This window comes from Calypte anna, chromosome 14, assembly GCF_003957555.1.
Source record: "Calypte anna isolate BGI_N300 chromosome 14, bCalAnn1_v1.p, whole genome shotgun sequence".
Taxonomy (NCBI): domain Eukaryota; kingdom Metazoa; phylum Chordata; class Aves; order Apodiformes; family Trochilidae; genus Calypte; species Calypte anna.
Window position 1 is genome coordinate 2507693 of NC_044260.1, and position 15681 is coordinate 2523373.

General features: G+C 56.4%; 1 protein-coding gene across 1 annotated transcript in view; it reads left to right on the top strand.

The window, feature by feature from the left end:
- The first annotated feature begins 171 nt into the window (after positions 1 to 171).
- Positions 172 to 15681, top strand: part of GRID2IP (Grid2 interacting protein) — a 31279-nt gene continuing 15769 nt past the window's right edge. The window contains exons 1-7 of the mRNA XM_030460007.1: positions 172 to 413; positions 460 to 736; positions 3280 to 3434; positions 11763 to 12017; positions 13149 to 13234; positions 13439 to 13508; positions 14661 to 14755. Of these exons, the coding sequence (XP_030315867.1) occupies positions 172 to 413; positions 460 to 736; positions 3280 to 3434; positions 11763 to 12017; positions 13149 to 13234; positions 13439 to 13508; positions 14661 to 14755 (1180 nt within the window). The remainder of the gene's footprint in view (positions 414 to 459; positions 737 to 3279; positions 3435 to 11762; positions 12018 to 13148; positions 13235 to 13438; positions 13509 to 14660; positions 14756 to 15681) is intronic.

Genomic DNA, 15681 nt, shown 5'->3' on the forward strand with positions numbered 1-15681 from the left:
AATACAACCTAGGACTGTCCTACTTGGGGCATTTTTCCCCACAGCAGGGTGAGTGTAGCCAAGACCAGAGCCTCCCCACCCGATGGGGTACACAGGGCTAACGTTAGAGGTGGAAAAACGCACCACAAGTCCTTTTTTTTTTTTTTTTCTCCTTCTTTTCCAGTCGCAGCCATGCCCGCTACCAACCAGGGCTGGCCCGAGGCCTTTGGGTTCAAGATTAGCGGGACGGGGCCGTGCTACATCCTCTGGGTGCAGGAGGGGAGCAGCGCGGCGGCGGCGGGGCTGCGGCCGGGGGACGAGGTGCTGGAGATCGAGGGGCAACCCGTCACCTCCCTGGGCTACCAGGCTCTGCTGGGGCTGGCCAGGCGCTGCGACAACGTGCCCCCCAGCATCGGGGTGGTGTCCCGCCTGCGGCACATCGACCTCCCTCCCGCCCCCCGGGGATGCTTCGGCTTCCAGCTGGCGAGCGGCAGCCCCCCCCCGAGTAGCCAGCGTCAGCCCGGAGTCTCCCGCTGCCGCCTGCGGGATGGAGCCGGGGGATTACGTGCTGGAAGTTAACGGGATGCCCGTGACGCTGCGGGAATCGGCGGCCACCCTGGTGGGGTCCTGCCCCGGGGGGTCCCTGAGGCTGGGGCTGCTGCGGCCCCAGCGCGGGGCTGGCAGGAGGGAGCCCCTTCCCAGCGCAGAGGCCGTGAGGCTGGAGAGGAGGCAGAAAGCACAGGAATTCAGCCAAAAGGTAAGGAAGGTGGGCCTGGGGAACCTGGGAAGGTTGGAGATGGCAGCTGGGATGGGAGGATGCTCCCGGCTTGGTTGCAGGGCTGAGGTGCAGATCTGGGGGGAGTTATCAGCTCCAGAGAGGGGGCTGATAACTGCTGGGAGAGCAGAGGGATGCTGCGAGGAGCTTGGGGATCCTCTGGGGGATGATACCGAGTTCTCATTCCTTCACACTGCCAGAGAGTCTGGAAACTCCTGGGGGCAGATCCCTCCCTCCTGCGTGTCTGGACATCATCCCTTCAGTGTTGGAACATGTAATCCCACGAGCAGTTTAGCTCTTATTTTATTCCAAAGAGAAAACCTCGATGTGGTTACATCTTCATGGTGTTCCTGAAGGCTGCCTAGTGGGGAGTTTACCAAACACATCTCCTCGTGCTAATTATAAGTTTGATCGTGGTTGTTTTTAAAATCTTTTTCATTTACATTTCAAAGTAGCCTTGTAAAAACACTGTTATGAAAATAGCCAGGCTTGTGGTTTTTTTTTTTTTTTTTAAATCCTGAGCTAATAAAGGAACAAGACATCCATAAAGAGATTCGTGGCTATCAGCTGAATCCCCTCAGTCAGCTTCTACATTAAAAATTCACAAGCATGCACTGAGGCTGGGATTCATGAGGCAGAGCATTGCGTGTGAAACAGGTACCTGCTGATGACAGGAGATTAACAAGAGGATGAGAGGTTGTTCCATGCCGCCTCCCACACGTGCAGCCCCATTAAACCATGTAAACCTTTCCTGGATGATCACAGGAGAGCACTGTGGAAGCAAGCCAGAAGGTTGTGATGCTGCAAGCACTCTGCCACCTCCCTTCCCCTCTGAGCAACGAGCACCCACAGCAGCACCTCTGCCACTTCTCTTCCCTGCCCAGAAGCAGGTTTGCAGCCCCCCCGTGCTGCTGGGTGCTGGAGCAGAACTGACAGACCCCTCTCTACAGGGAGCTGATGGAGCAAATGTTTTAAGTGTCTTCATTTTTCTACATGATACAGAAAATAATAAAAGCCCGTGGGTTTCTTCAACCCCTCGGTTACCTGGGAGCTGGGCTCTGATAGGTTCTGCCGGTACCGGTGCTGTGAGCACTGGGGTACTCCTGCCACACTGCCAGAAGCTGGAACTGCGGTTCGGAGGCTTTTCCCAACCTCGTTTGTTTGACAAAGCCCCCGGTGGCACCGAGCTGGCCTGGCAGGCAGAGCAGGGCGGTGGGGACAGGGCTGGAGCCGGGCTGTGCCATCCCAGCAACCCGGGGACATCCCCTAAATGATAGGGGTGCTCAGGGGCCCAGTCTCAGGTAAACATCTCCTCTTGTCCCCTGCATGCTCTGGGATGCTCTGCAGAGTGCACCCACAGAAAGGGGGGCAGCACCCCACAGCTTTCCTAACTCACAAGCCCTTCCTTTGGTCTCAGCTCAGGCCAAAATTTAACAGCAGCCCCCTGGGATTCAGCCCACCAAGAACACCACGGCCCGGCATTCCTGCCCAGGGGACAGAGCTGCTCTGCCTGTCCCAGATTCCATCACCTTGAAGCTCTGGATGCTGCCGGCAGCGCTCCCGGCTGCGCAAACCCAGCACCTCCCCCAGGGTTGGGAAGAGGTCAGGGGGATGCTGATGGCCCTCCCCGGGCAGCTGCCAAGTGGGACGAGCCCCTGGAGAAAAGGATTTTGCCTCTTCCCCAGGCAAGGGCCTCTCCCAGCCAGCATTAGTTGGGTGGTCTTGACTGCTCGGGGCAGGGACACCCCCCACGGAAGGGTGAAGGGCTCCTCTCCCCTCGCTGCTGCCTCCTCCTGTGCCGGCAGAGCCTGAGGAAGCAGTTCAACCTGCTGTCAGCAAAAAAAACCAAAAAAACCAAACCCAAAACCCCCCAAACAACATCACCTGGCAAAAAAACCCGAGGCACGCAGGGGCTGCAGGGCAGGCACGAGGAGTTTTCCACATCCCGGGACGGATTTGCGGCACCCAGTGCCCCGCACAGCCTGGGGCTAATAAAGGAAGAGTCCCATGCAGGGTGATTGGCTGGAAGCTAATTAGCTCATTAGTCTGCTTGCCATGGCTGTCACAGATGGCGAGGATGGATGGATGCCTTTTCCAGGGATGGTGCTCAGGTCCATGCTCCCTCTCCCCATTTCTCTGCAGAATTAATGTCAGGACAGTGCTGGCCGCAGGATCACACAGTAATTAGAGGCTTCAATACCTCCAAAAGTCCACCTCAGTGTCCTCTAGCAGGTAGACTCCAGACCAGTGCACCCAGCTGTGCCCTTGGAGCTTCCCCTGCAGGGACCCACCAGAGTTTTGGGGTTTGCTCTCACACCACTGCTTCCAGTGCAATAAATATATTTAACAGTCATACCTGGGAGTGATGACTGCAGTTTTACTCTCCTCCCCATGTGGGTTCCCTCCTCGTTGGCTGACCAGCTGCTGCAATGAGATGGACAGGTTTTCTGTACCATCAGTACCCCTGTTAACTGCTCAGCTGCTCAATGCTCCTTCCCTTTCCTCTCCTGGCTCCCGTGCTGCAGGTGGATGACATCCTTGGTGACCAGCCAGAGGTCAAGGAGAAGGTGTTCACTGTCCTGAAGCAGTATGCAGCTGAGAGGAAGGTGGAATGCTTGGCCTATGCCCTCTGCATGGTCCTCACCCAGGAGTCCCACCAGCATCTGATTGACAACATCAGGTACAGTCTGCCAGTGACCCCCATGCTGGTCACCCAGCCCCAGACATCCCTCTGCCCACCAGTGACAAGTGTGTGGGGCTGAGCAGTGCAGGCGTGGAGGGGCCAGGGGTTCCTGTAGGTGCTAACCCCTTCCCAAGGGACAGCTGAGCTGAGCTTGGTGGGTTCTCAACCACCCTGCCCACCAGCCTGTCCTGCCTGGGGTGGGACAGGGGGAACCGTGGCTGCCCACTGGTGGCACTGCACCACGAACCAGCTGTCCCCATCCCTGCAGAGAGAAGTGGTCACCAGCCCCACGGAGCCACTGGGGGGGGTCTCTGGGCTTTCCCCAAGCCAGCAGTGCTTGCTGCACCCCGGGGTGCTGGGGATGTGGTCACACCAGGATGCTCTGGCTGGCACTGCGGAATGGTGCTGGTACTGGTACTGGTACTGGTGCTGGGGCACGTGCTGGGGATTATGGCCAGACTAAGATGACAGCCATTAGGGAATCAGATCTCCATCTGTCCCCACTCTGGGCCTGGCTTTGCAATTCCTGTTTTAATCAGTGGAATTGCGAGATATTATGGCTACCATGACAACAGCCCCCTGCCGGGGTCTCCGCCTTGCTGCCACGATCCAGCAGTGGGGAGGATGGGGAGAGTGGGTTGGTGGCCCCGGCCATGCAGTGTCCCCTGCTCTGCCACAGCCCTGCTTGGGCCATGCAGGGACCCTCCAGAGCTGAGAGGGGACAGGGCAGAGACAGGGCATGGAGATGACTGTCACCTCCCCAGCAGTCCAGGTGCCCACTTCTGGGCACCTGTCCCCCCAGTAATGTCCTGGGGGACCCATCCTGGGGGGACCCATCAGGTCAACAGCTGGGGCTGGGGACAGCACTGAGCCTGGCCTGAGCCATGAACCCAGACTAAAACCTCTGCCACCATAGTTCAGAAAAAAGCCCTTTCCCCAGCAAGACCCATGGAAAAAACCTCAGACACCTTGGAGACCCTCTTTGACTTCATTCCTGAGGAATTATGTGCATTTTTTTTTACAGAGGGGACCCTGATAATGGAGCCAAACTTGTCCCCGTGTGAAAGGTTAACACCAGGGCAAGAGGCACCATAAATGAGGCAGCTAATCTTATTGAATAGAACTGAAATATTTATCTTAGGGAAAAGATTTACCATCTAATCTGAATGAAACAAAGTCAAGAAAATTAAAAAAAAAAAAAAGGTGCTTTGGTGACCAGGTTTCCCAGCTGTGGGGGTGCTGGGGAGGCGAGGACTGCGTGATACGAGCTGCTTATCCCGGGGTCACCCACCCCATGGGTTTGTTGCTGGGCAAGAGCTGTTAATGCTTTTAATAACTCATGGGAAGCTGGTGAGCAGCTCCCGGGTGCTCTGGGTTTAGGGGATGCCGTGGATTCGTGTGGGTGATTCGGTCTGGTGCTGTCTGAGGAGAGGTCTGGGGTCTGTGCTCTGATTGGCACCGGGGGAGGGGGTGCGAGGAGGAGGGGTCCTGGTTCCACTGCTTCCTCCGGGGATGGGGCGCTGGTATCGTCGTCCCAGGGGCAGCCCCTCCCCTGGGACTCGTCCTGGGGGCACATGGAGCCGTGAGGGGCAGACTGGGGACTCTGTAGGCACCCATCAGCGTCCCTGCCGGGTTGTGCCCAGCTCCTGAGGGATGTTTCTACCCCAGATGCGAGGGGCAGCCCTGGATGCTCACACCATTGAGGAGAGCTACCGGGACCAGTCCTCGGAGGGGCTGGAACCAGGCCCGCCCTTCCCTCTGGTGACACGGTGCCCATCGGCCAGGGACAGGATGGGGATGCCAGGGGGATCCCCCTAAGAATCCCCAACCCCGGTGGTGGCCGAGCCATGGCATGGGCTGTGTGGTGGTGACCCTCTGTGGGTGACCGTGTAGGGTCCGGTCCGTCCCCGTCTGCCGCTGGCCCTGGCCTGATTGGATCTGCTCTCTGCACCGGTTCTGTTAATTTTGGGGCCATTGCCGCTGCCTGCTGTCCTCCCTCCCCTGCCTGTCCCCTCCCCGGGCTCCCCCCGGGTTTTAACGTCCTCCCTGCACGGTGCTGCAGAGAAACTCAAGACCCCCCGACTCAGCACACAGCACGGCCCGGGGCTGCAGACACCTCTCCTCCTCCCGGCTGTCCACGGGCTGGGCTTTTTCCAGGGCTGGTGGTTTTGTTGGTTTGTTTTTTTTTTGTTTTGTTTTGTTTTTTTTTTTGTTTGTTTGTTTGTTTGTTTTGGTTTTGTTTTTTTTTTTTTTCTTTTTAGCTCAAATGGATTTCATCCCATTTGCCCAGAATTAAGCTCCTGCAGATTTTAATTTGCTGACATTTTCTCCATCCGTTGGGTTGTGGATAGCAGGGATAACGCACGTGCAGAGCCCGTTCCCTCCCCGCTCCCATCCCCTGCCCATATGGCTGCCCGGTGTAGTAAAGTGCACGGGTGCAGTTCTTGAAGAATGGTGAAATTCGGCAGCGAGAGGGAAAGATGAGCTGTCTCGGGTGAGTAAGAACGGACCTTGCCTGGGAGCTGAATGGGATGGGGGATGGGGGGGGGGGGAAGAACGGGTTTAAAGCAGCTTAATTCTTTACTCTAGCAACCCCCGGCACCGCAAAACCGGGATGTGCTAAAAGTTAATTAACTCTTAGTATCCTTATTGCATGGGAGCTACCCTTGTCAGGGATTCCGCGGGCACCATAGCTCTTCTGGGGAGAGAGAAATCTCCTTTTCTGTGCTACACCATCACCTGCAAATGCCAAAGCCCGGGTCTAGTCCCGGGGGAGCCGCGGGGTTTATCTCCTCTGCTCCCCGCGGCCGTGCCGAGAATGTGCCGGGAATGTGCCTACCTCGCACTGGCGTGGGGAGGGGAGCGGATTATTTTGGGCAGGTCGGGGTCCCAGGGGCACAGGCGTCTCGTCACTGCTCTTATTTCTGAGCTGGTTTCAAACCAGGGCAGAGCTGCGATTCCAGCGGAGAGGCGATGCCTCTGCCCTTTCCCCGGAGCCCGGGGGGCCCAAGCTGCCCTCTGAGCCCTGCGGCACGGAGCAATCCTCACCTCCCTTGCTCGGGGGCTTTAGGACTCGCAGATCCTCGCAGCCCTTTCCCTGTGTCCCTTGGCACCCTGCGTTCCCCCCTACGCTGGTGGCAGCTCCGGCGGTGCCCGTGGCAGCCTCGCACCGGGGGCTTTTGGCTTGGGAATTGCAGTAGAATTGGGGAGCGGTGGAAACGCAGGTCCCCTCCTCCCCGCTGGACTGCAGAGCTGCAAAAGCCGGTGAATAAAAAACAAAACAAAACACCGGTGTTGATGCTTACAGGGACATCATCCCATTAACATGGATTCCCACGCCAGGATGTCCGGGTGCTCCGGGTCGTGCTCCGCCGTGCTCATCCATTGCAGCAGAACTTTGGGGCTGCTCAGGATGTTGTTGTGGAGCTCTTTTAAGTCATGTTCTCTTCGCTCTGCTGCAGGGACAGTAGTTAGGGGTGGTTTGTAATGTAACTTCGTGGCTTTTGGTGAAGGTCCCTTCGCTTCCTCTCTTGCTGGGGGGGGGGGGGGAACCAAGTGTGCAGCCCGAGCTGCCAGCCCGCGGTGCTGGGCCCAGGTCAGCACCACCCTGATTGCTGCCGCTATTGAACCCTGACAAGGATCAAATCTCTGCCCACCGGGGTTCCCTTATTGCATTAGAAATTCCACCCAGTTCGTTCTAATAACGCTCCAAATGCGGTCTCTGGGTCTCAGCTTGTTTCTCATGGCAATAAAAATCGCTTGGCATGCTCCTGTATTAAAATACTCCAGCCATCTGTGACTGCCTCTGGATAAGAAATTTCAGTTTAGCCATCAGGATTTATATATTAGGGACTCTGCTGCTTCCCTGTTTCTCATCTCCCCCTCCCCCTGCTCCCACCTCCACCTTCCCGCTCTCCCCAAGATTGGGGGGAGTTTCTGTGCTCTCTGGGGTGTTGATGCTGCCAGGGTCACCCCCCAAAATCTGCCTCACTCCTGCTGCTGCCTGACTCAGCACCTGAAACTGTCACTGTCCTCCTGCCCCTGCCTGGGAGACTCTGTGGGTGGCAGGGTCGTAATGGAGAAAAAGCAGCTCGGGTTTGCTTCCGTTTCTTTTTTTAAAAAAATCCCTAATCTGACAGCCGGGCATATGGACAACTGCCCAAAAATGGGAATTAGGGCAGCAGGGGAAAAAAAAGAAAATGTGCTAGCAATGAAAACAATTGGGAGCGGGGTTCCTCCTCTACTGGCTGAGTTCAAATAGGTCATGACCAAAATGCCTTGGTGCAAAATCTCCTATTAGGAGATTAATTTCTTTTGTCAAATGGAAGTGATGCTGTAATGCAGATTGCACCATCCTGGCCCTCTTGCACACCACTGTTGGTTGGTAACTTTGGTTTTGAGAAGTGGCTATTTAGTCCTAATGCTTTCCTGTATCCTAAAGAAAACCCAGAGAGCTGCATTTGCCTCGGTATTCCCAGCAGAAAGCAGGTTGCAGAAAGCTCCTTGGCCAAGGGGACTGCTCTTAGCAGCTCTGAAAAGCAGGGATGTCACAGGTGAGCACCACAGGGGAAAGGCTGTGAGGGGCTCCCAGCCCCCGTGCATGGCCACTGCCTCCCACCAATATCTGCAGTCCCGGCTGGAAAAGCTCCTGCATTCCTATTTTAGGCTAACAACAACGGCCACATCTGCACAACACCTGGAGCCAGACGAGTCATTATGGAGCCTCCCATTACTGGGGATAACAGCCCCTGAGAACATCACAGCTCCGAGCTTGCTGCTGGGCTGGAGTCAGTCCCATATGGACAGGGGGTCTTGGAGGCACCCCCGGGGCTTTGGGAACTGGGGGGGGGATAGAGGCCAGCACAGGGCTGCTGCCCCTCCTGTTACGTGGGTAAAGCAATACAGAGGTTTTCTCTCCCAAAAGCATGTGACTGTAGCATGCTGCTGGAGCAGAACTGCTTTTCCAGCCTGGTAGCTGTTCACACAGCACAGTTCAGACATCATCCAAGTGTAGCTCCATCATTTAGTCTGCCCCAGGATGTGTTTTTCTGCACAACCAACAGTCTCAAGGCCAGGTCTTTGCTCATTGTTTTAAGGCTAAGCCAGGCAGTTCTCCTTTTTCCTGCCTTTGCTACCTGGAGATTATATCTGATGTTGGCAGCTCTGGAAAGCTTCATATCCTCTTCATCAAACACCAGTGCTGTGTTTAAAGATGGTGTTATTTAGATTAAGGCTGTTATTTTTATCTTCTATCCGTAGTGCAAATTGCTGCCGTGTTACCCAGGGGGTAAATGATGCTCTGCAGAGGTTCGGGCCCATGGCTCTGGTGCTGCTCCCGGTCCATCCCAACAGCTCCACCTGCACGCCCAGCAGTCGATGCTGTTTGCCTTTAAGGTTTCTCACCCATTACAGCGGCATGTAATTTAAACAGAATCACTTTAGAAGTCAACTAATTAGCACCAGGGAGGCATCCCCCCGGAGTTCGGCGCCGAGCCGTGCCCTCCTTTCTGTTACGAGATCCTTCCAGCTGGAAATCACAGCCACTGCAGTTTTTAGGGGAAGCGAGAGGCTTGGTCGCCGAGAGCCGGGGCAGAGCCAGAGCAGGGAGGGCAGAACGGGTGCCAGAGCCCGGGGGATAAAGAAAGGAGCCCCTGAGTGGATGGCAAACCTCCTCCCGGGACTGAGGGCAGGGAGGTGAGGGTGAAGAGAGTCAGGGGCTCAGCCCAGGTGGAGTTTGCCATCCCAGCCGGCCCATCTGGCCGCGGTGCCCCTGCACGGCGGGGGTGCCAAGTGGCAGGGGGGCACCGGCTGGCACGGGGTTTGGTTGTTGGATCCGGCCGCCTCGTGGGCGTGAGCCGAGCCTGAGACTCAGCTGCATGAGGATCTGAAGCATCTCCCTTTTGTTCCCACCGCACCCTGACAAATGGGGAAGGACCGGAGTTTCTCTCGGCATTTTCGGTACGTCTCCCGCCCCGCGGCTCCCACCCGGCGTTGGCGGTGCTGGCACTGCCCAGCAGGCATCCCCACCCTGTCCCTCCTGGCTCCCGGAGCTGTGGGGACCCTGCCCGGGGTGCTGCTGGCACCGGTGTGGCCTGGCCACCAACATTCACCCTCCGTGGTGCGAGGAATGGAGGAGCCCGGCAAAGCTTGGAGGAGAGATCTGGGGTCTGGGGAAGCAGGGGCAGCGCATCTGGGTCTGCTTTGTCAAAGTGAGGGGTCGGGAGGGTGTGGGTCTGGGGGTGCTGTGTGGTGTGGGGGGGTGAGGACTGGGGTCTTCTCGTTCCTGGCCCTGGCTGAACACAAGCTCTGGGCAAACTTGGGGCTGTTTCCACCTGCCTCCCAAACCACCCCCTGGCCCCGGGGGCCGGAGCCAAAGGGACAAACCTTGCATCAGTGGTGCCCAGGGCTGGTGCACACTGAACCGGTGGCATTGAATGGAGCAAGGACAAGCCAATGCCACCCCACTTACTTTTAGTGAGTCCCTGGGTGAGGTCCAGATCTGAGAATGCACATTTTGAAGGCCAGCACCCACTGAGCTGCAGGGTGTTGGGATGCTCCCCCAGCAGCTCCGTGGCACAGGGCCCCTAAGGCCAGGCTGCAAACTCACTCGAAGGTTTCTGCAGAAGGAAAGTATTTTGCATGCTTTAACAGGATTATTTTTACCAGTTACTTAGCTCCTCTTTTTGCCAAGCCTCCGTTTTACTTCCAGCACTGCACCGGGTCCATGGTGAAACCCTTCAAACACCTCCTTGTGCCGGGTTACTGCTCTCACTCTGCTTTGCTCCTCAGCCCCCAGGCAAAGCAGCAGACAGTGCAAAGTGGGACAGCCCTGCTGCAACGAGCCAGGCCAATTTAATTTGGCCAAGTTAAACGGGAGTGTGCTCATTCTGGCTGCAGGGAGCCCGGCCTTGTCCCAGGGCAGGGGCGTGGGGGTCCTGCCGGGATGCACTGCTGTCGTCCCGTGTCCTCCCTTGCATTCCCACAGAGCCTGCTTGCAGCTGGGTCAACTATTTATTAGCATGATTTCACTTTTTTCCTAGCTGCTGCTTCATCACAAGTTGACTGTGAACCGTACCAAGGTGTTAACTTATTTTCAATTGTCACCAAATTTAAATTTGCCTGAGCATGTGTCAGCCATGGGATGGCTCGTGACCTCTCTGCTCCCCCCCAGCAGGAGCACCAGTTCCTATTTGGAGTTCTGCCTTTTGTTCGGGGATGGGAAATAGAGACATCCTCATCCTGGTTGATATGGGCTTTGAAGCCTCCCCTTTCCTCATCTGGCTTCCCACAGGCTTTCGGTTTCCTTTGGATGCTGTAGCAGGAAGGTGCAGCCCCTTGGAGGGAGTCGCTCTGGGTTGGCTGACACCAAGAGTTTGTTCCCATTGGTTTTCCCGTGGGAGCTGTGCCCCCCGGGCGGTTTGGAAGTGCTGCCGGGTTTGGAAGTGGTGCTCACAAGTGCTGGAGGTTGGCGCTAAGGTCGGGAGGTGGGGAGCACTGCCGGACCTGGCAGGGAGGCACTGTCTAAGGAGCAAGCTGCCACCAGCCCGGACGGTGCGGGGAGAGGTTGCTATAGAAACACAGGGAGATATCGGCTCCTCCAGAAGCCCCTAAATCTACAAAGGGGAGGGGGAGAGCAGGGGAGCGGGTGTCAGCCTCTCACTGCTGCAATGGTAGCAGGAGCAGGAAAAGGAAAAGCATCTCGGGGTGTTAGGGGTGGGGGCAGTGCAGATGCCCCCTCCTCACTCCCTCCTGGCACCTTGCTGTGCATTCCCCGAGGGGCCAAGAGCAGCTCCTCCCTTCCAGAGGGGAGGTGACCTGAAATAGAGCAAGATCCCAGGGGTGTCCCCTCTCCTGCAGTGTCACCATTCCTGTCCTCATCACTAGCATCACCCAAGGGCGTGAAGCTCCTCCCTGGCCATGGTGGGAGCTGGGGGGTGGCAGAAGCTGAGGCTGGAGCCAAGGAGAGCTGAGTCCAGTGGAAGAATTGGAACAGGAGATGGGGAGAAATGTTTTGGGGGTCTTCGAATGTGCTGGGGAAGAAGAGAGGTCTGGGACAGGGACAGCTCAGGGAACGGAGCTGTTTTTGTCTGTGGGCACTGCCCTGTGCAGAGGTCTCACCTCTTTGCCCCAGTGGGTCCATGATGCAGCTGGGTGTCCTCAGTGTCCTCAGCATTCCTGGTCCTGGCATTTGCAGCTCCGGAAAAATCTGAGGGGCCGGAGCTGACTTTTCCTTTCCCAGCTCTGCCTGGATACGGGAGCTCTGGGCCACGGCTGCACCAGCCCCGCTCCTCAGTCCCTTCTTTTGTCTCATTTTTTTTTCCCCAGGATTTTCATCCCCAAGAAGCACCGGCAGCGGTTTGACGAGGTGGTGTCCCAGAGCCTGATCAGCAAACTCTGCCGCTCCAAGAGCCAGCAGCACAGCAACCGCCTGCGCCGCAGCCGCAGCGAGGATCACCAGGAGAGGCTCCTGGTCTCCACCCGCGCCAGCTCCGTGCCCCGCAGCCACGAGGAGCTCAGCAAGAGCCTCCGGAAAACCCCCTCCCTCATCACCAGCAATGTGGCCTCGGGGGCTGCTCGCAGGTAAAACCTCTCCTGGATGCCCCCCCAGTTCAAGGGGTGGGTTAGAAAGGGACCTTAAAGCCCCCCCCAGTGCCACCTCTGCCATGCCAGGGACACCTCTCACAGCCCAGGGTGCTCCAAGCTCCATCCAACCTTCAACACTGCCAGGGATGGGGCAGCCACAGCTTCTGGGGGCAACCAGGGGCTCAGCACCCTCACAGCAAAGAATTTCTTCCTAATGTCCAGTCTTTAGGGTGCCAGTGTCTGGTTTGGCCTGGGTGGCAGCATGGGGCAGGGTAGAAAAGCACCAGGAAAGAGGATGCCTCTGGTGTTCTGGGTGGGTGAAGTCCTCCTGGGATGGGCTTGATGATCTTAATGGTCTTTTCTTACTTAAATGATTCTGTGAACAAAGACCTCTAGCTCTTGAAGGCTGGGCATGTTTGCACCCCTTGTCCCAGCTCTGGGGCACCCTTTCTGTCCTCCTGATGTTGCAGGGCTGGCGAGATGCAGGGTGCCTGCCCGGAGCAGGCTGTATCATCCTGCCCTGGGTGCCTGGGTGGGAGGAAGGATGGACAATCCCTGGTGCCCAGGGGATTAACCCATTTCCCGTGGCCCATCTGGCCAGCCCTCAGCAGCCTGAGGAGCTCTGCTGCACTGGTGGTGGCTCCTGCTCTGTTCCCAGCTCCATCTTATGAACACAAGCAGGATTTGGGCTGCCAGCACAGCTGGGGAGTCCTCCCAGGAGGGTCTGTGCTCTCATGGGCACATCTTGAGCTATTCCCCTGCCTCCAGCTGGTACCTCAAGAGTGTTTGGCTGCAGCATGTCTTCCATCAAGATAATTTTTGGTTTGACTTATCCAAAATCCACTTCTCGCATGGTGTCCCTCCCTGCCAGCATAGGATCAGACCCTACTAGAGGCTTTCTGGTTGCAAATGCTTTCCCTGATGCTGTCCTCCCCAAATCCCTGCAGGGAACAACCCTCAGCTCCATGCAACCTCCCAGCAGGAGATTTCCTAAGGCTTCTTCCAAAATTTCCTAGCTGAATTTAACCTCTCTCACCAACCTATGAGATCTATGGAGGGGCTGGGGAAGGAAACAAGAACTGAATCTCTGCTGAGCTCTGATTCCACCTTCTCCTTTCCCCCTTGCAGGACTGTGCGGGTGTACAAGGGCAACAGGAGCTTTGGCTTCACGCTGCGTGGCCATGCCCCGGTCTGGATCGAGTCTGTTCTGCCAGGTGAGAAACCTCCAGCCACAAAAAACACTCCTTTGTCTCTGTTCTGAACTCCAAAATCTTACGTGCCCACTGTTTGCTAGAAAATAGCCAAAAGGACTTTTCCCAGTGGAATAACGAGTGGTTTTGGGAGAGTTCAGTCTGGGAGCCCGTTCCTGCAGGCAGGGGTCCAGCAGCTGAAGTTCCTCTCCTTCCCTCTGCATTTAGGGAGCCCAGCTGAGAAAGCTGCTCTCAAAGCTGGAGACAGGATCCTGTTCCTCAACGGCCTGGACATGAGGTAAGAGGTTCTTGAAAAGGGGCCCCAGGGGGTGGCCAAGCACACGTATGTTCACACCATGCAACAGAAACAAGAGCTGTGTGTCCTTGAAGGGCAATAGACATCTCCTTTACTGTTCTTTTACAAAAATTGTCTCTGTACTATGTCAGCTCCACCCCTGCTTGTTCCTTTCACTTCTCCATGCAAACATCCACACCTAATGCATGAGCCACCCACAGATTGTGATTTGAGCCACTCCGAGTTGTCTGTGTTAAACACCTGGGGCTCAGCTTTGGAAAAGTGCATTTGTCCTGCTCACAAATCTCTCCCAGAATGGGCTCATGAGCTTAAAAACACTCAGGCAATCCCATTTCCACCCAGAAGTTAATTCTTCTCTGCCTTATTTATGCACGATGGAACAAATCAAACCAGAGCTGAGCCTGCAGCTGGCTGGGCAGTGGCAGCAGCCCCTCTTTCCTCAGGTTGCTTTTCCACACAAAAACCAAGAGCAAAGGGTTAGAAGAGGCCACACGACAAGAGGGAGTGATGAATATTTAAAAGTGAAGCATCTGATGCTGCTCCTGTCAGTGCTCAGCTCCTCACCTTTCAGCTGATCCAGCAAACTGGTGGCTGATGCAGCATTGCCAGAAAATAGAGGAGGCCAAGCTGAAGATTGTCCTCTGAGCCTATGTTTTGGCAGGCATTTTCCCAGGCCAGCCTCTAACCTTCTCCAAGGACACTCCAAGATGATTTCTTCTATTGTTGCTGACAAAAATGTGTTTTCCATCCACCTTGATTTTTCCTTCCATGAAGGATCAGAACAGGCAAGGAGAGACCCACAGCACTGCGGAAATGGAAAGTTTAATGGAAAGTTCATCTTCTGGGGCTGAGCTCAAAGTAACACGGGTTTCATTTGCCCAGCCAGCTCCTCAGGGTGCCTCCAGATGTGCTCTGCACCCATTCCTTGCTGCTAGAGCCCCGTCACAGGGGGATAATTCCTGCTTTCCCTTGGGAGGCTCTTTTCTGAGCTAAAACCACGGGAGCTGCAGGGGGGCCCTGGCTGGCTCTGAGATGAGGTTTTTTGCACAAAGGGCAAAGGCAGCTGCAGGCTCCACCTTCCTGCTGCCCTCCCGGAGTTGCTGCCCCCTCTGACCCTCTCTCCTGTGTCCCCAGGAACTGCTCCCATGACAAGGTGGTGTCGATGCTGCAGGGCAGCGGGGCGATGCCCACCTTGGTGGTGGAAGAGGGGATCGTCAGCATCTCCAACGGTAAGGGCAGGGGGAGGAGAGGTCCCGGAGCAGTCCAACCCCCCCGGATTTCCCTCGGAGGAGGGGATGGCTCAGTGCCTCCCTCAGGTTTAACCCCCTCTGCCTGCAGGGTTGCTGCTCCCGCATGCTTTCTGGGATCAGGCTTCATCCCAGGCTTGGCTGCTCCCCGGGAGGTTCATCCCACTCTGTGGATGTCCTTGGCAGCCCTGCCCAGTGTCCTTTCCGTGCAGCCTGTGCCGGGTGCTCGACCCGAGTAACCCAACCCCGGGCTCACCCTGCAAACCCCTCCTTTGTGTTCGGGCTGTGCTGCTCGGGATAATGCTGCTGCTGCTGCTGCTGCTGCTGCTGGAATTACCCAGTTGTCTGCCAGTCAGAGCCGGTGGGAGAGGTGTCTGGGGCAGTGCTGGGGCTCTCAGCATGATTTTGGCAGAGGGGCAGGACCACAGCCCAGTGCAGAGCCCATGGCTGCTGTGTTTCTGAAGTTGTGTAAAGGAAGGAGGGTCAGTGTGTTATTGGGGTGCTGCACCACAACCCCAGGTATTAGGGACTGGCTCTTCCCTCTAGAGCAGCAAAGAACTCTCCTGAGTTTCCCTTTAGTAGCCCTGTGTTACCAACTCACTTGCCCTAGAAACAAACCCCAGCACCTCACTGCTTCACAGCACACAGACAATGATGCTCAAATTGCTTCACTGCCCCCCAAAAGAAACCAAGAAAAGATGGAATTTTTTTGCTCCTACCACCTTGGCCATATTCCTAGGTGGATTAGTGCCTCCTGCAGTCTCAGCCTCTCCTCCCCTGTGAATTTCCCTGCGCTGACCACAGAGGCAGCAAAGGGCTCAGTGCAGATGGGGGTGACAAAGAAAATGACCTTCCATGCTGCAGTTCACTCATAGGTAACACTTGACTGATGCTGCTTTTGAAGCCAA